Raw genomic sequence first — 25,794 nt, 5'->3', positions numbered from 1 at the left:
ATCTGATTGATTTGGATCTGGACCGCATCATGGAGTTCCTTCTTCTGTAAACATTCTCGGAGTAGGAGGTTTCTTGATTGTCGGTTTAATTGATGGCTTGATGGGGTTCTGTCACTGGGTATGCACTTCAACCATCGACTGTTGGGTCAAAAATTTTGCAAATTGGGGTCCTTAGTAAACTGAAGCATCTGCTTTGCGCACTCGTCAACCTGCTGTTGATGTTGCATCTCCATGAGTTCATATTGTGTAGACTGGGGTGGCCCATACTCATTTCTCTTTAAATCGCTTGAATTTTTCGTATTGCCTCCTCCCGCCTCAGCGGTGGAAGAAGAGGTCGGCTGATTCTTTTTGGAATCCATAGGTGTCGCGAGAAGAAGGATCGGATTTCTCGGTGGAAGAGAAATAAGCCGTGCTCTGATACCATTGTAACAAACTTGGGCACCCCAAGTATAGATTCTGTCGCGACACGAGAGAGAGATTCACTTAAAATACTTCACAACTTTAAAATCACAGTTCAATGTGGTCGACACGGCTCGACGTAGTTTCGTGCCTAGAGAGGTTGGCCCCAAAGACTGGCGCTCCTTTTGGTATTTCTTTTATATTAATCTTTGAGCAAAGTACAACTCCCGTCGGGAACCTCCGCTCTCAGAATCTGCGTCCAGATGCTCTGAGAAGTGAGGCCCTTAGGGCTCTTTTATCCTTACAAGGGATGCCAAAAGCAGAGCCCCAAAAGCAATGAACTCAAAAGCAAGTAGTCCCAAAAGCAACTGGTCAAAAATCTACCAGTAAAAGCAGCATCGCAAATTGGGAAAATCCATACAGTTGCCACGTCAGCATGTCAGTGCAAAAAGCAGGTGTCCGTACAACTGCCACATCACCTGCCCGTAATGTGGCCACGTTAGCAGTCGTGGCAAAAGGATATCAATAAGTGCACTTTATTCATGGAGTTGTGGCATGTACAAGAGGTGGAGCTCTAAGCCTTGATGATTGACAAAGGTTCCATGGACATGGCAGTCAATGATGGTAGTTGTGGGCACTTATTTGCCATTGGTAGAGAGGATTGTCTATCCTGGTGCCCTACGAGGCTCTCTTTAGAGGTGGTGTGTTTGATGTGGTGGTGGAGTGGATTTTCCATATTTCTTCGTACCTCTTTGAGGCCTTGAGATGCGTGGACTTCTTGTGCACCCATGATCTCAGAGACTTGGAGATTGTCTCTCGGGATACGCCTCTAAATCTAGTGAGAGTGGGCTTCTTTGTGGCTATGCTCGGTCTTGTGAGACTCCACTAGATACTAGGTGTCTTAAGGATTTACCAAGTTCCATCTTGGTATCTTGGTCTTTTTAGAGGGTGCCCCATTTTTTAGACATTATTTTTCATATTCCTCGCATTTGAAGAGGTCTAGCAACCGTAGGGCGGGCCCCCCATTTTGGCAGAGTTTGCTTGCAAAGCTTGTCCACATTCTGGCAGATTGTGCAGAGTCCCTTGTACCTCTTCTTGCAGAGTTTGCTTGCAAGGCCTGTCCACTCTCTCTCTCTCTCTCTCTCTCTCTCTCTCTCTCTCTCTCTCTCTCTCTCTCTCTCCACGTGCCCCCCCCACCTGCCACACCCACCCCTCGCGCTGCCCCACCTGCATAGCCCCGCCCACGCGTTGCCTCTCCCCTGCCATACCTCCTCGCGTGCCTCCACTCGCCCAGCTACCACGCCCGCTGTCCTCTGCTGCGACCTGCATTTTCTGCAGCCAGCATCCCCACCCTCGCCCCTGCACTGCAGACAGTCCCGCTGAATTTTGAATTGAATTTTCCAGCAGCAGGGATTTTCAGGACTTTTAGGATTGTTTCAAGAATCTGCAGACAGAGTTTAAAAAATCTGCAGACAGACAGAATTTTTCAAAAATGTGTAGACACACAGCAGGGATTTTCAGGGATTTTTAGGAATTTTTCAAGAAACTAAAAAACCCAAGGGAATCAGAAATCCAGATAGCAGATTTTTTCGGCAAAGGTATGCTTGATGCGAGAGACAATGTATGCATAGTGCGGATGCATATGTGCACTTAGTGGCTCTTTTCCGGACGGCGATTAAGCATGAGGAAGCTGAATGATAAAGCCGACCCCCTAGAGGATGCCATTCAAAAGTGCAAAGAGGAAATGACAGAGACTATTACCAAGATAAACCGCAATCTATTGGGCACAATCAAAATGCTCGAAGGACGCGTCCTGATCCAAGAAAGCAAGATAAATGCACTGGAAGACCAAGTGACGACTCAGGATGAAGAGATTGCGTCACTCAAGAAAGATCTCGCCGAAGCACGATCAAGCAACACACTGGAAGATGGCGAATTGCAACCCTCAGTAATCGAAGAAATCAACACGATCAAGGAGCAAGTACGGGCCATCAAAGAGGGAGAAGAGCAACACAAAGAGATGACGACTTCTTGGGTGGATGTTCTTACAAAAACTCAGCAGAAGGCGGATGAAGCCGAGAAATGGATCAAGGTGGCCAAGAAAGAAAAGGCAAGGAGATAACGTCCACGTCCACACCCACTATCATTAATCAGACACTAGAGGAGGAGCAAAGAAGACGTGTGCGCGCTTTACATGTGAGAATTTGCGGTCTTAAAGACAAAGGCAATGTGGACAAAGAGGTAAAAGAACTCATGGTCTTCATGGGGGTTCATGAGCCGATGCACACAAGAGTCTGGAGAGTGGGCAACATAAAGAAAAATGGAAGCAATGGGGAAACCTCAAAAGAAAGGGCACTCATCCTCCGTTTTCCCTCCATGGAAGCGAAGAAGTCCTTCTTGAAGAAAAGGCCAACTCTTAAAGAGACGGGCATTTTTCTCGGGGATGATCTTACCCTCTCGCAGATCGCTCATTTGCAGGAAGTAATGCCGGAGATTAGAGCGGCAAGGGGAAAAGGCAAGATTGCCTTTTACCGAGATAGAAGAGTGGTATTACTGGAGCGACGCTCCATATGACGGTGCGAGACTTATGGAACCACACTCAAAGTGGCGGCCTGGAACTGTAATGGATCCATGCGTCTTGATGTGGGTGTTTTTGAGGATAGCTTTACTAGAAGGGACATCATCTTTTACTCTGAGACACACCAGGCCTCTGGGCAATCTATGCCTCACATCAGTGGATATTGATGGGAGACAACTTACAGACAGGAGACACGCTCAGAGCACAGAGGACGGGGCTCGGGGGGAGTGGCAGTGTTATTTAGAGAGGATTTGCAGCCATTGATACATATAGCCCCCAGGGATGAGCAGGCTAGGTACATATGGGTGAGATTGAAAGCAGAGACAAGCAGATATCTCTACATTGCTATTTGCTACTTTCCCCCGAGTACGTCGGTCTATGCGTCACCCAGAGAACAGTCCCCCTTTTCTATTGTGGATGATGACATATGGGAGTTCTCTAGAGATGGTGACATTATCATTCTAGGGGACTTCAATGCTAGGACTGCCCATCACCAGACAGTGTTCTATGATACTTCAGAGGAGATGCTGAGAGAGCTAGATATTGTCGAGACGGGCCTGTCCAGACTATCACACGATGCGGAATATACTGAGTATGGGCGACACTTGATAGACATGGGCACTGCACATGGACTGGCCATCTTGAATGGCCTACAGAGGTTTCTTGCTTCAGGAGGCTTCACATGCTTCCCACACAGACATGGAGCCAGCACAGTGGACTATGTCATGGCACAACCGAGCCTCATCTCTAGTATCCAGGACCTCACGGTTGGACCCAGACCTGTTGGTGTTGCAGTGGATCATGCTCTTGTGTTGCTGACCATTTCTTTTCAGTTTAGTGTAGCACACAGGCTACGGGCAGCAGCCCCTACTCGCTACACCTTCACGCGGGAGACGAACTCTGTATACATAGATGGGATCTACAGACGCCTATGCACAGAGGAGCCAGGGCAACCTTTGGAGGAGCTTACTACTATACTGACACAGACACTACATGATGCAGCAGTAGAGGCATACCCACATACCCAGCCTGAGCAGAGACGCCGTTCGGGGAGCATGCCCCACAACAGTTGGTATGATGAGGAATGCCGGGACACTAGAGCTAGACTTCAGAGGGAGGTGCTTTTGGGGGACATCACTCATGGGCGGTCATAGATTGACTTCCGACGCCTAGTGCGGCGGAAGAAGAGGGCATTTTTGGCTCGCCTAGAGCAGGATCTATACCAGCTATTCTTGAGTTAGGACTCACATGAGGCGTGGAGGCTCTTTCATGAGCAACCCCCCCCCCCCCCCCCCCCCCCCCCCCCCCTGCCATCACTTCTACAGAGGCTTGGGGCCAATATGCATCATCTTTGTACACAGTTCTTGAGCAGCCCCCCCTTCCCGATCCATGCCCACACACATGTGTTTTTTTCACCGTTGAAATGGTGAGGAAGGCCATTGACAGGATGAGGACTGGGAGAGCATATGATCATGATGGCTTAGTGGCTGAGCATTTCATGCATGCCAGAGATTTATTAGCAGAGCTTCTAGCAGTTATGTTTAACCATGCCATGTGTGAGGGCTTGTCTGATACTTGGAGCCTATCTACTATTGTACCTATCTTCAAGTCGGCAGACCCTATGGAGCCTGGGAATTATCGCACTATCATGATTGGACACACATTGGCACGGTTGTACGCATCTATTCTGGAGCAGCAGCTGAGTAGATGGGCAGAGAGGGAGGGGATACGCGCATCCCGACAGGCAGGTTTCAGGAGGGGTTTTTCTACTCTTGACCATATCTTGACACTCAGAGCCATCATTGAGGAGGGCAGATCGCGTGGGAGACGGATCTATTGCAGCTTTGTGGATTTCCGCAAAGCATTTGACACAGTTCCCAGAGCTAGATTGATGCGTAGATTACAACAGATGGGAGTACCCACAGAGCTCATTTGGGGAGTCATGGCATTATACAGGTCAGTAGTGGGGCATGTACGCACCCCAAAGGGTCTATCTACACCGGTTTACTCCACTATTGGGGTGAAGCAGGGCTGTCGCTCTCTCCTACTCTATTTGGTATGTATGTAGATGAGGTTTCTGACTACATTGAGAGAGATGGTGATAGAGGTGCACAACTGGCAGGGACATGGATTTCACTATTGTTATATGCTGATGATATTGTTTTGATCTCTGACTCTCCGGAGGGGATGCAACGTCACCTGAATGCTTTGCATAGGTTTGCCCAAGAAAGTGGTTTGTCCGTCAACCTTGGTAAAACCAAGGTCATGGTATTTAATACCACCCCACAGTGGATCAGGAGGTCAGCGCCCGCCTTCACATACGGCCAAGAGAAGGTGGAGTATATAGATGCTTACACTTACCTTGGAGTGGTTTTTAGTGGGCCAGCATTTTCATTGAGGAGCAGGAGAGACTAGATTGACCAGAGCCTACGCAACATCGGGTAGATTGGAAAGGATGTGTTCATAGGTTCAGTTTCAGGAGCCTCGGACGAAGCTCTGGCTCTTTGACACTTTGGTGGCTTCTGCATTGCGTTATGGAGTTGAGATTTGGGGACCTTCACTGGATCATCACGGGAGGACTGGGCCGCAGTGATGGATGGGGGGACATGGAAAAGCCTTTGGTCTCTATGATCTCACGGCTCATTAGGGCCAAGGCCTCAAATACCACGTGCTATTATTATACGAGCAGAGCTAGTTGCCCCCCCATTGGTGGTTGAGGCTCTCACCAGATCTGTCTCCTTCATACACCGCATGTGGGAACTTCCCAGAGATAGATATGCACGCCTTGCACTTGAGTCCTCTCGATAGTTAGCCATGCAAGGAGATACAGCATGCTGGTATGGGGAGATGACATCATGGTTTCAAGCGCATGGGTTCAGCATAGACAGATTGCCTCCTTTCCAGTACTCACTGGATGCGCCCTCTCTGACTCTTACACAGTCCGAGATCACCAGGCTCATTCGCCAAGATTTGACTCAGCTAGACACCAAGAGGACATGGATACAGCCTGTACAGGAGGTGGGCACGAAGATGGCTTTCTACAGAGAGCATCTCCTCCAGCTTACGGAGGATGGTTTTGTGACGAGGCCCAGATACATGGACACCCACCTGTCTCATGGGATACGATGTGCTATTGGCCAGATACGCAAATCTTCACACCAGCTGCGGATCGAGATTGGGAGATACAGTGGAGTACTAGCAGAGGCCAGGACATGCCCCTTGTGTGACATCGAGCCTGAGACAGAGTTGCACTACATATGCCACTGCCCCGTCTACTACTAGATATGAGGCCGCTTCCATTGCTTGCAGGGCTTTGGACCATTCTCTAGAGTCATGCGATACGAGGATCAGAGATGCTTTTGCTCGAGGTGCGCAGACACAGAGAGAGCCTGATGAGAGGAGAGGCTAGCCAGTCTCAGAGACAGATCACAGACTTCTTTAGAGCTGCCACTGGACACCCGGAGAAGTTACTACCACAGCAGAGCTCGTCGCTTTACACCAGAGGCATACAGAGCGACTGAGCTGGGGAGATCTAGACGCTCGCGATGCGGAGGACTATACAGCATCGATAGAGGCTGCATCAGAGGATTCTGGTCACTTTGGCTCGACATGCACGACGCTCGGTCAGACTACTGAGCATGAAGGAGATTGATGAGATCCGCCAGCGACCGATGCTGGATCTCCTGTGATCTAGCTATCCTAGCTAGCTGTTTTAGCTGCTTAGTCCACACCTAGCAGTCTAGGATTCCATAGTATTTTATTTTGTCATTTTGTTATCTTGTTACTCTTACTTTGTATCAGATCCACCACATTGTGACTTTCTGGTATCATAGGTCACTTTGGCCTTTTGAAGACGTTAATATAACATTTCGATTCATCTCTCTCTCTCTCTCTCTCTCTCTCTCTCTCTCTCTCTCTCTCTCTCTCTCTCTCTCTCCGTCTCCATGTCACCACACCTTCTATTGCACTCTACTTGGTCCTTCCACCATATTGGCCAATTTTGGAAGTGATGATCCAGTTCTACCAGGGAACGAGGGGGGTGGAATGCTGGAACAGGGTTCCGGGGATGGGGGATCATTTGGAACGGCTCAGAACCGTTCTAGACACCCTAGCCAAAGCAGAACGGGACTGTTGGAATGGCTCGGAACGGGTCCAGAACAATTGGGAAGCAATTATAAACGGGTAAAATTTGGCGGTAGAATTTTCAGCTCCCCCTGATAAAATGCGCCCCCCCCCCCCCACCCCATACCTTCACAAGTGACAATGCACAAGGCTGCCACAAGCTCTAGCCTTATGTATCTACCCTCTCTCTCTCTCTCTCTCTCTCTCTCTCTCTCTCTCTCCCTCAAACTCTCAAGGAGTCAAGCCTACATGAAACACATTTGTCATTGAAGATTCAAGAATCTCTCAAGTCGTCTCAAGTCTATGAGGCGCAAGGCTCAAGCTCTCTTCTTCTCCCTCTCCCCCTCTCTTTCTCACATAATCCATGGCCTCATACTACTTGTCTTTAAACACATAGAGCTAAAAATAGCATTATTTGAATGTTTTTTATTCCTCTTGTTCCGCGCCATTCCCATTCCGGACACCTCGGGCGTTTTCTTGTACGGCGGGGACCCGACCGTTTTCGTTCTGCGTTCTGGGTAACTTCGAAGTGATCGACTTGAGTATCATTGTCACGTGACACATCCAACCCTATGTGTCCGTGGACAAGCTACAACACAACAAGGGTTCAGTCAGTCCAGTCAGTCTAGATTAGAAGTGATCTGGCACTTTTGTGAGTCTTTTCGTAGACCGTGCATGCCCAGTCACTTAGTGTAGATGCATATCCTCCGGTTGCACACAACATGATCATAAGCATTCCCATCAGAATCCTTCAAGGGAATTTTCCAGTGCATTTTGCCTATTTTACCTATTTTTGACATTTTTCACTTATTATTTTTAAGTGACTTTTGTTGGAAAGTAGGTAGGGCAAATTGAGTAAGTTTGTATATAAGCAAACCTAGACTAGCACTTTCTGGCAGAAGAGGCAGCAGGAGCTCCACCGCTCAACATGCAATTTCTCAAGCAAGAACCCCTTGGGGGCGGTTTCCCACAAGCAGACTCCCTAGCGTTTTCATCAAGTACCATCGCTAGCATACTTCCTCTCTTGGCGTTTTTTCCTCCAACAAGCATCCCTAGCGTTTTTGATCTTCATCGCCATCACTTCTAGCCATTGTCGTTTTCAGCAAGAGCTTCATTGCCAACAGGTCCCATCACCTAGCGTTTTCTAGATTTGAAGCCCTAGCGTTTTGGAGCCCAGAGCGCCCTCCCTTGTTCATTGGATTTTCAGCATTAGCATCAGCAGATAAGAACCATCAGTTTTCAGCTCAGGTACCCGTAGGTTTTCAGCCATAAAGACCAACAAGGGCAGCGTTTTCCATAGCGTTTTCAGCCGCAGCAGAAATCAGCCATTAGCGTTTTTGGACAGCAATAGAAGGACAGCAGATTTCAGCCATAGCGTCGGTCTCGCCATCCCCGTCGTCGACATCGACCTAGCCTAGGCTTGCATCAGTCACATGCATTCAGTTTGTACCAGTTTGTGCAATCAATAGTAGACCACTCTCGCCGACGAGAGTGGGGCCTTCGGAGGAGGGTTTTATTACGTCTTGGTGTCGTATTTTTCTCCTCTCTCTATCTCTCAATCTCATGCACTTGCACGCACAGTCTTCACTCACTTTGTTCGTGATCATAGCACTCTCTCATTAAGGACGGAAGGCTCTCCCTGCCATAAGAACAAAAGGAACCTTGAGCACAGTTCGGAGCACTCATCTTGAGAAAGAACATCATTCATTCTGCTACACCTTACATTGGTATTAGAGCTTTGACAATGTTCTGTATCACTCAAGGAAAGAACCACAAGAATCACAAGAATTATCTTTGCTTGTTGTGGTCGCACGAACCCAAGTTCGCTTGGGCATGTGGATTCCTAATCGTGTTTTTGAAGAGTGACAGGAATCCCAAGAAAGAAGGGCTTGTCCAGCCTCGCCTTGTGTCTCTTTTCACTCATTGAGAGCGGACCGTGCACTTAGCGGCCGGCCAATCGATGTGAGGTGGGAAAAAGCAACCTTGGTGTGAGCGCAAGGCCGCCAAGGGGTGCGTCCGCGGAAAAGACGAGAACTCGGGTGAAGAGAAGATCCTTTTGATTGCAAGCGAAAGAAAACCTCAAGAACCTCAAGACCCTCAAGAACCAAGTTCCTTGTGAACTTAAGAACCAAAGATCATAGTGCATGGTCATCACCCGAAGCGGAATGGATAGTTCGCATACAGGTGATGAGCCTGAGAGAGAGGACGAAGAATTTTCCCCACCAAGAGATTTTTCCGACCCTCCCCCTTTGCCATCTACGCCACAAAGTGTACAAAATCCTATGGAGGCGATGGTCAAGACGATGATGGACATGATGGCCAAACAAGAAGCGACTCGCATTGCCTTGGAACGCGAGCGCGACGAACGAAAAGAAAGAAAGGCACAAAGAAAAGAGAAAGCTGAAGCAAGACGAGCGGCCTGGGTGGCTGATCGGGAGGCTCAAAGAGAACTATGCACTCAAGAATTGGTTCGGCAAGTACTTGCCTCGAAGTCCGAACCAGCCAAAGATTGTGGGAGTTTCTCAAGTGACGCAAGCCATGATGCGGATTCCAACAACCCAGTCACAGAAAAGTTGACTTTCAGTAAGTATGATGGTAAGATAGATGCCATGGTGAATCATTCTTGGTTGCATCAATTTTTAATGCTTATTTTGCGACAACTAAGAAGACAGGGAATAGCAAGGTTTTGATGGCAGCTATGTACCTTGCCGGTGATGCCATCAATTGGTATCACGCATGGCAAGAGGCACTGTTAGCCGCGCACCTAGAGGAAGCCGACGAATTCACGCTCCTTTCCTTCAATTGAGTTGATTTCCAAGACAAGCTCAAGGCACAGTTTATGCCACCTCAGTACCTCGCACGATTGAAGGATGATTGGCGCGCTCTCAAGCAAAATAGTATGCCGGTTATGTCTTTTTCTAATTGTGTTTTGCAGCTAGGTACCCAATTACGCAAGTCGGATGATGAGCGCAAGGAGGCATTCCTTTATGGATTGGACGAGTATATCAAGTACGATGTCGAGGTGCTCGATCCAATCGATCTCAACAAGGCGGTAGCGATTGCTCTCGCACAGGAGATGAAGCACAACAAGGCAAAGCCTAATGAGAACAAGACTTCCACAAGTACCTCTCACACTTCTCCGAACCCTCAGAACGGTAAGGACGGTAAGAACAATAACTCTTCTAACCAATCTTCCAACAATCTCTCAGAAAATAATTCTTCCAATGAACCTAAGGGTAAGGCTAACATAATTGCTAAACCTAAGCTTATTCTAGATGAAAAGGTAGCACAAGGAATTTTAGAAGGATACAACACGTTGGAAGAGCAAAGCACTTATTCTAAGGAAGGTCGTTGTTTTCATTGTCACATTAAGGGTCACATAAAAAGAATATGTCCTAAGCTTGAATCGAATGAATCTAAAGAATCCACAGAACCCACTTCCTCTGTCAATGCAATTAATGATAACACGAGTGTGCCCCAAGTTTCTCATGACCCTCCATTGATGATTCTCTCATTAAATGTTATGGTCATATGACGGGGCACCGTTTTGTCATATCGTTTGACCCATGTAGTATGCATGATGTGATCAGTCTCTCTTTTGTTGAGAAAGCCTGCCTAGAGGTTAGTCAGAAATCTCCTCTCGAGGTCTCTGGCTTTGTTCCCAGTATGGACTCTCTCATCACGCAAGAGTGTCTTGGTGTGTTGTTTACAATTCAACAAACTGCTTTCCATAGAATTTGTTTTGTCTCTCCTCTCTCAAGATGTGAAATGATTTTGGGCATTCGATGGTTTCGTGAGCTTAACCCTCTCATTGATTGGGAGGCTAACACTTTCACTCTCAATGCCAAAAGTGACTCTCCCATTGCCATTCGTGGAGAGGAAGTTGTTCATTCTCCCTCTTTCATTGCTAATGTGCAGGACAAGATTGAATGGATTCAGGAGAAGGAGACTCTCTCAGTCTCTTCTTCTCCAAAGCATGACACACAGGATTTTCATGATTATGAGAAGCATGATGATTTGGTTGACAATGACAAGCATGATGATTTTTATAATCAAGATGTGATTTCTCACAAGCATCATGAGTTGCATGAAGAAGATGTGATTGTTCACAAGAAGGATGATGTGTTATTTGATACTTTCTCTAGTGAAGCTAACCTCATTGCAAAGACGATCAATCACGAAGACCCGATCTTGGCTCTCGAGCCTAGGTCCCAAGCACCCCTTCAAGAAGAACCGATCTTGGCTCTCGAGCCTAGGTCCAAAGAACCCTCATAGGCAGTATTATGTGTTCGCATGATTGATACGCACGCATTATTCATGATCGTTTCCTGTATTTTAGTCAGCGTCTTTATATGAGCACCAAGCATGTGGCTTTTCCGTAGTGAATTGCCAGAATTGATTGCTTTAGATCAAAAGAGAAAGATTCGATCTCATTGTTTGCATGTGTGGTGGCACTCCAACCCTTTGTTCATCTACATTGCATGCACAGTCTTTGAGGAAGACAAGATTTTTTCCACTCACTTTACATGGAATAGGTATGTTCGTGGTTTTGTGTTGGACATGGTTTTAGGAATTTTCAGCCATGGAAATTCTTGAAGAAGAAAGAAGCATGACTCTCGACGAAGTTGAAGCATTGAAGGAGCCACAGAAGACTTTGTGTCGCTTTCGATGCGGCCCAAAGAAGCATGCGTTGCAGACCTTTATGAAGTTCAAGTACCGCACGACCCACACATCAGAGTGGGCCGGCAAAGAGTCCCTTCCAGGATTCCGGATGCTATTGGCGATCTCCCTCGACGCCATAGAGTTCGGTACCAGTACCTCACTTTGAAAAGGAGGGGATGTCACGTGACACATCCAACCCTATGTGTCCATGGACAAGCTACAACACGACAAGGGTTCAGTCAGTCCAGTTAGTCTAGATTAGAAGTGATCTGGCACTTTTGTGAGTCTATTCGTAGACCGTGCATGCCCAATCACTTAGTGTAGATGCATATCCTCCAATTGCACACAACATGATCATAAGCATTCCCATCAGAATCCATCAGAATCCTTCAAGGGAATTTTCCAGTGCATTTAGCCTATTTTACCTATTTTTGACATTTTTCACTTATTATTTTCAGTCCAGTTAGTCTAGATTAGAAGTGATCTGGCACTTTTGTGAGTCTATTCGTAGACCGTGCATGCCCAATCACTTAGTGTAGATGCATATCCTCCAATTGCACACAACATGATCATAAGCATTCCCATCAGAATCCATCAGAATCCTTCAAGGGAATTTTCCAGTGCATTTAGCCTATTTTACCTATTTTTGACATTTTTCACTTATTATTTTTAAGTGACTTTTGTTGGAAAGTAGGTAGGGCAAATTGAGTAAGTTTGTATATAAGCAAACCTAGACTAGCACTTTCTGGCAGAAGAGGCAGCAGGAGCTCCACCGCTCAACAGGCAGCTTCTCAAGCAAAAACCCCTTTGGGGCGATTTCCCTCAAGTAGACTCCCTAGCGCTTTCATCAAGTACCATTGCCAGCATACTTCCTCTCTTGGCGTTTTTTCCTCCAACAAGCATCCCTAGCGTTTTTGATCTTCATCGCCACACTTCTAGCCATTGACGTTTTCAGCAAGAGCTTCATCGCCAGCAGGTCCCATCACCTAGCGTTTTCCATATTTGAAGCCCTAGCCTTTTGGAGCCCAAATCACCCTCCCTTGTGCATGGGATTTTCAGCATTAGCATCAGCAGATTTTCAGTAGATAAGAACCATCAGTTTTCAGCTCAGGTACCCGCAGGTTTTCAGCCATAAAGATCAGCAAGGGCAGCATTTTCCATAGCGTATTCAGCCGCAACAGAAATCAGCCATTAGCGTTTTTGGACAGTAGTAGAAGGACAACAGATTTCAGCCATAGTGTCGGTCTCGCCATCCCCGTCGTCGACATTGACCTAGCCTAGACTTGCATCAGTCACATGCGTTCAATTTGTACCAGTTTGTGCAATCAATAGTAGACCACTCTCGCCGACGAGAGTGGGGCCTTCGGAGGAGGGTTTTACAACGTCTTGGTGTCGTATTTCTCTTCTCTCTCTATCTCTCAGTCTCATACACTTGCACGCAGTGTCCACTCACTTTGTTCGTGATCATAGCACTCTCTCATTAAGAACGGAAGGCTCTCTCTTCCATAAAAACAAAAGGAACCTTGAGCACAGTTCGGAGCACTCATCTTGAGAAAGAACATCATTCATTCCGTTGCACCTTACAATCATGATTGTCCAAATGAAGCCCTTCGTTCTCTTGTCATCAATTAGTAGATTTTCGACTTTTTATCTTTCCTCCACTATCTTCTCTGTGTAGTTCTTTTGATTTGCATCTTGGAATCCAAAATTCAAAATGTAGGTGTCTCCTAGTAGAACCTATGCAAAGAGACTTGATGCTCGAGAGCTCATAGCTTTTGCGGTTAGTTGAGCTTCTTTAGTTCCTAGACCATGGAATCTATAGCTCGTAGACCTTGCCGATGCATGGCTTCATGCCATCTATTATAAGATTTCTTGATGTCTATCTCCCGGTGTCCATGTTTAAGTTCATTCCCTGGGAGGACCAGTCCAAGCGATACACCATTGGACTACCATCACCATTGCAGGAATATTTTTGTCCAAGCAAGTCTCAACCATGCAAGAGCTTATGGACCATGTTGTGGTCGGCTACAAATTGATGAAAGGCCAGCTATAGTTTACTACAAAAGCAACTCCAGTCAATAACCAGAACTCCCGGCAACAACGAATAAATTCTTGAGATTCTCGTGAAAGTCGATCACAAAGGCCTCGTTTGACGCCTCAACAACGAGACACCTTATCACAAGAAGGCCAATGCTAAGGATTGTTTCAAACAGGGCATAACTATTCTGATTGTCCCCATCGCACTGATAGACCAATGGAGCCGACGCCCACGCCAACGGTGGATAGAGCCCCAGGATCATCTCTAGCCAAATGAGGTAAACCGGCCGTTGGACTTGTCTATGTCATACGCCTTGAAAGTACGAATGAATTTTTTTGAGTATAGGGAAAAGTCAACGGCCTCAAAGCCCTAATTTTCTTTGACTTAGGAGCTATCGAAAACTTCATCCATCTAGAATTCGTGAAGCAAATGGACTTTGATTATGGTCCACAGGGTGGCGAAATCGAAGCCGAGTTAGCCATCGGTCAGACCTAGAAGGTGGACCTCTCATTGGTGCTCTTCCAGTGACCATCCAAGGATATCCGAACGACGCAAGCGAGATGTCTGGGGAGCGTTTGGTTGTATGCTTGAACCTCCAAACGACGCAAGCTGCATTCTGGGGGGCGTTTGCATTTTGGTTGTAAAAGGCCTCTATATCTCTTGGCCCGAACCTTTTTAGGTTATTTGCGCGAGGATTGATGAGAGAGTCGTCGAGTAGCTCATGGCCCGGAACTCGATCGTTATTTGCGGGGGGAGTGTTCATCAGCGGCTCTATGTTTCTATGTCTTGTAACATGTATATGTGAGCATTTGTGTTGCATTGTGATGTGCCAACCATTGCATATTCCTAATTGAATGAGATTACCTAGGTATGTAATTTTAGTGCATCATGACACCTATTGGAGATCAACACAGTTTGGGTGTGATGGCTAATTTTACTACGTCGGAATATCAAGAGCTCTGATATGGAATGAGACTCCTTATCGGATGAGATTTTATGGGAAGTCAACGACCCAAAATATCAAGAGCTCCAATCTAGAATGAGAAAACTGATTGTCCCTTGGAATGACTCTCGGAATTTTTGGAGTTTACTTGAGTTGTAGTGCAGATTTACGGTAATCGCGGACGATTACTTTCTTTCAAGAAGGGGGGGATGTCACAAACTGTTGACGTGTCAAGTCAGTGAAGAACAGAGCCAACCTGCAGATCTTGACCGAGAGACGTAAACCCTAAGAGTAGCAACAAAAGTTTTAACAACATAAAGAGCCTCGTTTGATGGGGCCTATAGTAATAAAGCACAACCCAAACAAAAATTATGTTGCGATGATGACGTTGCATTGTTGTACGGATTAACTGCAAATTACGTTGGATTGTTGACATGGCAACCTGTATGGAATTCCAGATTTTGCACCGACATGATGATATGGCAGCTGTACGGGTTTCTGCAAAACGCGTTGGCAACTCATGTAATTGCTTTTCATAGGCCAAGAGCCTTTAAATATTGCCATGGGCTCATTCTCTGGCACGCTTCCTAGTGAAGGTGCGGAGCGTGGAGTACCAGCTTGAAAAGCAATATAAAGAAATACCGAAAGGGGCACCAAGGTTTGGGGCCAGTGCTCTCTTGGAGTGGAACTCTGCCACTCCCCGTCTCATGTCATGCATCTCTTTCATTCGGTTGTTAATTGAATTGTTTGAAGTTGTTGAATCTGTTCTTTTCTGTTGGCACGTAGTGCCCGTCCTTGTTACACCAGGTCTGAGCCATGAGTATGTGTAGGCATTTTCAAGAAGGGGTGGATGTCACAAATTGCTGATGTGTCAAGTCACTTAAAGAACGGAGCCAACGTGAAGATCCTGATCGAGAGATCTAAACCCTAAGAAGAAGTAGCAACAAAAGTTTTACCAACTTACAGAGCCTCGTCTGGTGGGGCCTATAGTAATAAAGCACGACCCACACACAAATTCTCTTGCGATGATGATGTGGCATTGTTGCACGGATCAACTGCAAATTACGCTGGACTACTGACGTGGCAACCTGTACGGAATTCCCGGATTTTGCGCTGACATGATGACGTGGCAATTGTACGGATTTGTGCAAAACGCACTGACAGCTTTTGGCACTAGTGCTTTTGGGACCAAATGCTTTTGAGTTTAAAGCTTTTCATGTAATTGCTTTTCATAGGCCAAGAGCCTTTAAATATGCTCCATGGTCTCATTTTTTGGCACGCTTCCTGGTGAAGGTGTGGAGCGTGGAGTACCGGCTTGTACTGAGTTGAACCAATATAAAGAAATACCGAAAGCGGCGCCAAGGTTTGGGGCCAATGCTCTCTTGGAGTGGAACTCTGCCACTCCCTGTCTCGTGTCGTGTATCTCTTTTAGTTCTATTGTTATTTGAAGTGTTTAAAGTTGTTCAATTTGTTCTTTTCCGTAGGCATGTGGTGCATGTCCCCATTACACTAGGTCTGGGCCATGAGTATCTGTAGGCATTATCAAGCATCAATTCTCTTCAGTACCCCTTCCGAGAGTAAATCACCAATCATTGAAACCAATGTCAAAACCTCCTGAGTCAAGCAATTTTCAAATCGGCCCCAATACAAGTTTAAAACAAATCTAGGCCATGAGTATGGGTAGGCATTATCAAGTATCAGTGCCCCTCGCGAGAGTAAATCACCAATCATTGAAACTAGTATCAAAACCTGAGTTAAGCAATTTTCAAATCAGCACCAATACAAGTTCAAAATAGATAACCCCATTTCAAACAAGTTTCCAAACAGTATTTTCTTTTAATTGCTCAAAGAGATTATCAAACAAAGTTCAAAAAGTGTCGAGCTTAAAAACTTTCTCAGTGTATCTTGGTGAGTCAAGCTCGAAAAGACGATTGACTTTTTATCCTAAGACGTGCTCCAAAATTAGGGTTAGGTTCCTTCCATAAGGTCGTAGCCGATCGTAGCATGGTCCATAAGCTCGTGAATGGTCGAAACCGGCTTGGACAGACAGTTTTCGCGTAGTTGTGATGGCAGTCCAATGACGTCACAATCACACTGGGCCTCCAAGGTTATCAGCTCGAGAAGAGACACCTCAAGGTAGATAGATGAGAAATTTCAAGTCGAATTTTGTTAGGATTTCCGTGGCAAGCATTTCAAGATGCCTCACTGAGCCAGAATTTGCACTCTGAAAGAAGATGTCATATGTCATGTAACTTCGGGCAAAAATTTTCTTGAAAGCTTGCCAAGTGCTTGGACTGTGCGGCTTGGTAGCTAAAGACATCCACCACTACGTAGCATTGTCTCTGAAAAAAGTGGTGGCTTGGAAGATCCTTGATTTTTCTAAGTAGTTCCCCATGACATAGATATTGTCAAATTGATTCAGATTGTAAAGCTTTCCTTGGATCTTTCTCTCTCGAGAAGGAAAAAAAAAAATTCTTATGAAATTTGGAAGCCCCATCTTGCTCTGTCTGGTCTTGAAAGGACCGGTATGGTTTTAGAAAAGCACACGACTTGAGCTCTGCTACCTTTGTAATGGGAGGGCACCATGTGTCAACTAAAAAGAATAGATTGAACAGACTTTAGATGCTTCAAAACAATTGTATTGAAAGAGATGCATGACACACGAGACACGGAGCGGCAGAGTTTTACCCCAAACGCCCTTTTTGGTATTTCTTTATATTGCTTCAACTCAGTATAACTCATGTGGCTGTGCTCTGCATCTGCACCCGTAGAATGCCAAAGAGCAAGCCCACAGTTAATATTTAAAGGTCCTCAAGCCATGTAAAAGCAGTTTACATGAAAGGTATCAAACCCAAAAGCTTGCGCCCAAAAGCTTCAAGCACAGAATCCAAAAATCCGTATAGTTTTCCGCATCAACGGCATAAAACACGGGCGTCCGTACAGTTGTCATGTCATCAACTTGTCAGTGCATTTTGTTGGTCATCCGTACAACAACCACGGTATCAACTTCTTACACCATTTATTTGTGTGTGTGAGTGCTTTCCTCTTGGGCCCCATTGGATGGATTGCCATAAGTTTGTGGGGGGTTAGGATTGTTAATCTTAACCCAACTTTAATGTTTGGGCCACTCGGCGAGGATATGTAACTTGTTAAAGACTTCTTCTTCTACTTTTGCTAGGGTTTAGGCCCTGGATCGGGATCTACAAGCTGGCTAGGGCTAGGCTTGGGGAGCCCTAACCTACTGGTCATCGGTGGCTTGACACGTCAGTAGTTTGTGACACTACTGCTCACCCCGAATAGTGCATGTTGTAGGAGGCACGTGTGACCAGGTCTCCAAGGAATCTAAAGGCTACGAAACTGACTATGCACCTCATACTGATCCTTTGACTGCTGGTTCTCATGCACTATGTGTCTATCTAGCTGCTTTGGAACATCCTCTTGATCTTGATCTAGTAACCTCTCTTCAGAAGGTTGTCTGGGGGCTGCTTTGCCTCATCCACTCTGTCCGAAAACAAAGATATGTTGTGACTGTCCTTGTTTACCTGTCTCTCCGCTACCGAGCACTCTATTGGTGCTGACTCTAACCTCTTTGATGTCTATCATATGTTGTTGCACATGGTTCGTGTGCTAAGCAAAACTCTGCTAGGTCAGAAGTGGCTGTGAGGGTCGTCCCTTTCTGCTGCCAGTTTGTCTCTGATGTCGCTTTCTAGGGAAATCCCTCACCAAATGGCCCATCTATGACATCTAAAACTCTGGCTCGTTCGATTTGCCTTTAACCACAATCCTTTCCAAGTGTAGCACCCCTTTCCACTCAAAAGGATTTTGCTGCCACTCTGTCTCCGTTGTCGCCTTCTAGGGAAATCGCTCACCAAAAAACCCATCACATGACATCTAAAACACCGGTTCGATCTGCCCTTGAAACACAATCCTCTACAAGTGTAGCACCCCTTTCTACCCAAAAGGGATGGTAGTTGGAAACTCTGTGGAAGGATTTGCCTATATCTCGCAACCAAAACTGTGCAGGCAGCTCTAGAAAGGCAATTTTTACCAGATACTTCGGGGCTTGGCATTTGTTTTTGAAAGCAGCTACTAAAAAATTCTCATACCACAGATGTAGAAAAATCTCTCTCTCTCTCTCCTCATACCACAGACATCGTCTTCTACTCTGAGACACATCAGGCCCCTTGGCAGTCTATGCCTCACATTAGTGGATATAGATGGGCGACAGCCTGTAGACACAAGACACGATCAGAGCACAGAGGGCGGGGCTCAGGAGGAGTGGCAGTGTTATTCAGGAAGGAGTGGCAGTGTTATTCAGGAAGGAGTTGCAGCCACTGATACATATAGCCCGCAGGGATGAGCAAGCTAGGTACATGTGGGTGAGACTGAGAGCGGAGACATGCAGATATCTTTACATTGCTATTTGCTACTTTCCCCCGAGTACGTCAGTTTATGCACCACCCAGAGGACAATCCCCCTTTTCTATTTTGGATGATGACATATGGGAGTTCTCTAGAGATGGTGACATCATCATTCTAGGGGATTTCGATGCTAGGACTGCCCATCATCAGACAATATTTTATGATACTTCACAGGAGATGCTGAGAGAGCTCGATGTTGCAGAGACGGGCCTATCCAGACTATCACAGGATGCGGAACACTGAGTATGGACGACACTTGATAGACACGGGGACTGCACATGGATTGGCCATCTTGAATGGCCTACAGAGATTTCCCGCCGTGGGGGGTTTTACATGCTTTCCACACAGACATGGAGCCAACACAGTGGATTATGTCATGGCACAGCCGAGCCTCATCTCTAGTATCCAGGATCTCAAGGTTGGACCCAAACGTGTTGGTGTGGCAGTGGATCATGCTCTTGTGTCGTTGACCATCTCTTTTCAGTTTAGTGTAGCACACAGGCCGCGGGTAGCAATCCCTACTCGCTACACCTTCACGCGGGAGACGGACTCTGTATACATAGATGGGATCTACAAACGCCAGGGCGACCTCTAGAGGAGATTACTACTATATTGACACAGACACTACATGATGTAGCAGTAGAGGCATACCCACATACACAGCCTGAGCAGAGACGTCGTTCAGGGAGCATGCCCCAGAACGGTTGGTATGATGAGGAATTCCAGGACACTAGAGCTAGAATTTAGAGGGAGGTGCTTTTGGGGGCCATCACTCACAAACAGTCACAGATTGACTTCCGACGCCTGGTGCGGCGGAAGAAGAGGGCATTTTTGGCTCGCCTAGAGCAGGATCTATACCAGCTATTCTTGAGTTAGGACTCATGTGAGGCATGGCGGCTCTTTCATGAGCGCACACCACCCCCCCCCCCCCCCCCCCTGCCATCACTTCTATAGAGGCCTGGGGCCAGTACGCATCATCTCTGTACACAGTTCCTAAGCAGCCCCCCCTTCCCGACCCCCCCGATCCATGCTCACACACATGTGCTTTTTTCACCAATGAGATGGTGAGGAAGGCCATTGACAGGATGAGGACTGGGAGAGCATATGATCATGATGGCTTAGTGGCTGAGCATTTCACGCATGCCAAAGATCTACTAGCAGAGCTTCTAGCAGTTATGTTTAATCGTGCCATGTGTGAGGGCTTGTCTGATACTTGGAGCCTATCTACTATTGTAACTATCTTCAAGTCGGGAGACCCTATGGAGCCTGGGAATTATCGCACTATCATGATTGGACACACATTGGCACGGTTGCACGCATCTATTCTGGAGCAGCAGCTGAGTAGATGGGCAGAGAGGGAGGGGATACGTGCAGCCGGACAGCAGGGTTCAGGAGGGGTTTTTCTACTCTTGACGATATCTTGACCTCAGAGCCATCATTGAGGAGGGCAGGTCGCATGGGAGACGGATCTTTTGTAGCTTTGTGGATTTCCGCAAAGCATTTGACACAATACCTAGAGCTAGATTGATGCGCAGATTACAGCAGATGGGAGTACCCACAGAGCTCATTTGGGGGGTCATGGCATTATACAGGTCAGTAGTGGGGCATGTACGCACCTCAGAGGGTCTATCCACACCGGTTCACTCAACTATTGGGGTGAAGCAGGGTTGCCCGCTCTCTCCTACTCTATTTGTATGTATGTGGATGAGGTTTCTGACTACATTGAGACGGATGGTGATAGAGGTGCACAAGTGGCAGGGACATGGATTCCACTATTGTTATATGCTGATGATATTGTGTTGATCTCCGACTCTTCGGACGGGATGCAACGTCACTTGGATGCTTTGCATAGGTTTGCCCAAGAAAGTGGTTTGTCCGTCAACCTTGGTAAAACCAAGGTCATGGTATTTAATACCACCCCATAGTGGATCAGGAGGTCAGCGCCCGCATTCACATACTGCCAGGAGACAGTGGAGTATACAGATGCCTACACTTACCTTGGAGTGGTTTTTAGTGGGCCAGCATTTTCATTGAGGAGGGCAGCAGACTCGCAAAGACTAGATTGACCAGAGCCCATGCAACATTGGGTAGATTGGAAAGGATGTGTTCACAGGTTCAGTTTTAGGAGCCTCGGACGAAGCTTTGGCTCTTTGACACTTTGGTGGCTTCTGCATTGCTTTATGGAGCTGAGATTTGGGGACCTTCATTGGATCATCACGAGAGGACAGGCCGCATTGATGGATGGGGGGACATGGAGAAGCCTTTGGTCTCTATGATCTTGCGGCTCATTAGGCCCAAGGCTTCAGTACCACGTGCTATTATATGAGCAGAGTTAGCTGCCCCCCCACTGGTGGTTGAGGCGCCCACCAGATCTGTCTCCTTCATACACTGCATGTGGGAACTTCCCAGAGACAGATATGCCCGCCTTGCACTTGAGTCCTCTCGCCAGTTAGCCATGCAGGGAGATACAGCATGCTGGTATGGGGAGGTGACATCATGGTTTCAGGCGCATGGGTTCAGCATAGACAGATTGCCTCCCTTCCATTACTCACTGGATGCACCCTCTCTGACTCACCAGGCTCATCCGCCAGGACCTGACTCAGCTAGACACCAGGAGGACATGGATACAGCCAGCACAGGAGCTAGACACGAAGATAGTTTTCTACAGAGAGCATCTTCTCCAGCTTACGGACGATTTTGTGAAGAGGCTCAGATACATGGACACCCACTTGTCTCATGGGATACGATGTGCTATTGGCCAGATGCGCACATCTTCACACCAGTTGTTGCAGATCGAGACTGGGAGATACAGCGGAGTACCAGCAGAGGCCAGGATATGCCCCCTGTGTCACATCGAGGCCCCCTGTGTCACATCGAGCCTGAGACATAGTTGCAATACACATGCCACTGCCCCGTCTACTACGAGATACGAGGCCGCTTTCATTGCTTGTTCAGAGAGGGCTTTGGACCACTCTCCAGAGTCATGCGGTACAAGGATCAGAGATGCCTGGGTTTGTTTTTGCTTGAGCTGCGCAGACATAGAGAGAGAGCTTGATGAGAGGAGAGGCTAGCCAATCTCAGAGACAGATCACAGACTTCTTCAGTACTGCCATTGAACACCCGGAGGAGCTACCACCACAGCGGAGCTCGCCGCCTCACACCAGAGGCACACTGATCGATCGAGCGACCGAGCTGGGGAGATCCAGACACCCACGAGTGCGGAGGACTACACGACATCGACGGAGGTTGCATCAGAGGATTCGGATCACTTTGGTCCAACACGCACGACGCCCGGTCAGACTATTGACCATGGATGAGATTGATGAGATCCGCAAGCGACCGATGCTGGATCTCTTGTGATCTAGCTATCCCAGCTAGCTGCTTAGTTCACACCTAGCAATTTAGGATTCCATAGTATTTTATTTTGTCATCTTGTTATTCCGACTTTGTATCAAATACACCCCATTGTAACGTTCTGGTCTCATAGGTCACTTTGGCCTTTTGAAGACGTTAATATTTCATTTCATTTCATTTCATCTCTCTCTCTCTCTCTCTCTCTCTCTCTCTCTCTCTCTCTCTCTCTCTCTCTCTCTCTCTCTCTCTCTCTCTCTCTCTCTCTCTCTCTCTCTCAGTGTGTGTGTGTGGCTAGAGGGACTACTCAGGATGACCCACCACAGGTTACCGAGTCACACCCTCATCGGGGCATTGTTCTTGATTGAGCTATTCAGCTTGGCCGCTCACGATGCTGGATGATGCGAGGATCTTCACACCGTTGACGACGTCGGAGGCCACGGAGCATCATTGAGTGACATCAAGCAGCCCCCTCCCGGAGAGTTGACCATGGATGTCTACATGCCACATAGAACACGGGCAGCCACTGGCAGACAGCTCAGAGTATCTTCACACCAGCTAGAGATTGAGGCATGGAGAGTTGCACATGTTCCTAGGGCCGAGAGGATTTGCCACCTTTGCACAATGGAGATTGAGAGCGAGGAGCGCTATGTATGTAGATGTAGAGCATATGAGGAGATTAGAGGAAGATGTCAAACCTTATTTGCAAGGCAGCCCACTCTACACCAGATTCTCGAGTGCAAGGACTAGCGACAGTCCAAGGACTAGCGACAATTGGGACGCTTCCTTTTAGAGGCACAACAGCACTGGGACTCTCTCCTTCATACTCTATCTACTACGAGAGACGAGCGACAAACACAACTCAGCGGACCACTACAACATCACCCTCGACCACACACAAAGGGGTCACTCTATAGTAGGCTGAGGAGATCCGAGCTTGCAGACTCCCACGTGCCCATGGATGTAGGGCACCATAACTACACCAAAGAGAGATCCAAGAGATGCAGGAGCGCTACTACAGATCTCTGGAGGAGAGGCGCATCCAGCCCTTTGCAGATCCGGCCACCATCTTGCGCGGATTGTTCACACCTTACCCACCCATGCATCATGTCTTACACCTTGACTATAGTATTGGATGGCGCTGGAGTTATGATGACATTCTTTTTCATGATTGTACTTCATCTTCCCCCTATTCGGATGTTTTGATCTCTAGCGCTTCTAGTATTTTTGCTCTAGCTTGACAAATGCTAGCCTTTATCATGGCTAAGTATGCCCATCACCTCTGGAGGGTGATAGAAACTTAGCTCGTTGGTTTTATAGAGTAAGTTCAAAGCATGAATGACCTCTATACAAACGTGCACCTAATCTTGGGCATTGGCGACGTGAGTAGGGATGTCATAGTTGTTGTCCAAGCTTTGCATGATAAAGATGATAATCTTATTCTTCCTGTTTGGACAAGCAGCGAAGTTGAGATCACTTAATGCCAAGTTTGGATCTTTGTACTTCTTTGGTTATTTTCAGTCTCTTCTTCGTAGGTTTGTAGTAGTGTTCATTTCTAGTATTTAGCTTACATTAAGTTTCAAGTATTTGTTCCTTTAGAAGTTGTTGTGTGGAGTCTAGTTTCTAGGATTAAGTCTTTGAGATGTCTTATCCTTTTTACTTATAAAGTTGAGTACTTGTTTCAAGTTTTAGCCAAGTAAGCTGCTTCAACTTATTTTGCGTATGCCTTTTCTTTAAAAAAATTAAGTAAATAATGGTTTGATTTATCTAGTTTTTTAATAGCAAATAAAGTGTTTTTTTCCCCCTTGTGTCTCTTGCTTTTGTAGTTGTATGAGTGTTTTATCCCCTCTTATAATTCGTGAGTTCAGACTATTCTTAACTTATGAAGGTATACATCTTCCCCCTAGATCTAGAGCTCCACCCCCTTACTCCATGTATGACTCCCCTCATTTCAAAATCTCTTTGCCATTTCCCTCTTGAATAACAGGTCTTGAGTTAAACTCTCCTTGTCGGATAGATCTTTAAGGTCTCTTGGGATAGTTTCCTACGACGTTAAAACAATCTTCTTCTTCTTCTTCTTCTGTGTGTGTGTGTGTGTGTGTGTGTACACAGAAAAATGGGCTTGTAACTGTTGAGATTACAAGAATATTACAATGAGGTAGGACTCTGCCTAATAGAAAACAGCATAATGATATTACTACAAGATACAACAAATTGTAAAAAAACCTAAGAGATGCAAAGCTGAAGGGCAAAACCAAAGGGGCAGGAAGGGTAACACGGGGTATGTGCAGACAGGGAGAATAGAAAGCTGAAGAGGATAATGGCTCGGCAATATGGTGGCATAAATTTGCTCAAGAAGTCCTACAGGCTCAAGCGATGCAGCTTTGCCAAAGATGTCATGCTTTGAGAAAAATCTCGGACCGACCAGTGGTGCCCACCACCAGGACATCATAAAGCAGGCCCATCATCGAGACCAAAAAAGCGCTGCCTGTACTGAAGATCTTGCACCAATGATGGAGAGAAGGCTCCACCAAAGCTCGCATAACCATCTTCAAGAAAGCAGGACAGTTCGATGAAGGCTGAGAGCAGTATCCAAACCGGAGAGAACTTCATGAGCCTGCTAAAGCAAAGCATGGAGCTGGACAGGGTGATGACTAACCCTCCACCTCCAGGCCACCAGACCATCTCAATGTAAAACCTCCAACAAACAAATGAATTAAAGGTAGTATACATTCAGAAGCAACAGGTAATTGGGGCCTTGTATTCTGAACCCCAGATAGAAGATCATCAAATTGTACATTTTGGTGTTACTGTTCAATTTACCAAAACAAAATGGAAGTTCATTGATCATTTCTCTGTGCGTTTTATGAAAACATTTTGAAGTAGTTCAAGTTTTGGCCTGCAGTCATTTGTAATTGATGTCTTTCTTTTGCGTGGTTGAAGCTGTTTATAAGAGGACAACTGTGCCAATATTTAAGGCTCATGGTTCCTCACAAGCTCGGATAAGTGACTGGGCCAGTGAAACATTCTCAGCTATACGTACGGTACCACTCTTAACTCTATGACGTTGCCACAACAATTGTTTTTTCAAATTTCGAGCGGCAAATAGTGAGGCAGCAGGGTATGATTGATTTTGTTGCAGGTGCGTTCTTTTGGTGGGGAACGGCGGCAAATAGCGGGCTTTGATGAGCAGGTTGTACTTAGATGGATGTCGTTTCCTTGACTAGATTGTTCCTTATTGGATAATTTGCTTCTTGGTGTTCTTGTTTGGTTATTATAA

The 25,794-nt window shown here is 46.6% G+C and overlaps 1 protein-coding gene across 1 annotated transcript in view; it reads left to right on the top strand.

The window, feature by feature from the left end:
- The window catches only part of LOC147458057 (ABC transporter B family member 28-like), a 98,963-nt gene that overhangs the window by 65,674 nt on the left and 7,495 nt on the right, over positions 1-25,794 (top strand). Inside the window, exons 6-7 of the mRNA XM_086512814.1 lie at positions 25,458-25,558; positions 25,657-25,707. Coding sequence (XP_086368940.1) covers positions 25,458-25,558; positions 25,657-25,707 — 152 coding nt within the window. The remainder of the gene's footprint in view (positions 1-25,457; positions 25,559-25,656; positions 25,708-25,794) is intronic.

Source organism: Adiantum capillus-veneris, chromosome 5 (assembly GCF_014529385.1).
Source record: "Adiantum capillus-veneris isolate H3 chromosome 5, ASM1452938v2, whole genome shotgun sequence".
Lineage (NCBI taxonomy): Eukaryota > Viridiplantae > Streptophyta > Polypodiopsida > Polypodiales > Pteridaceae > Adiantum > Adiantum capillus-veneris.
This window is presented reverse-complemented; position numbering and strand designations above follow the sequence as displayed.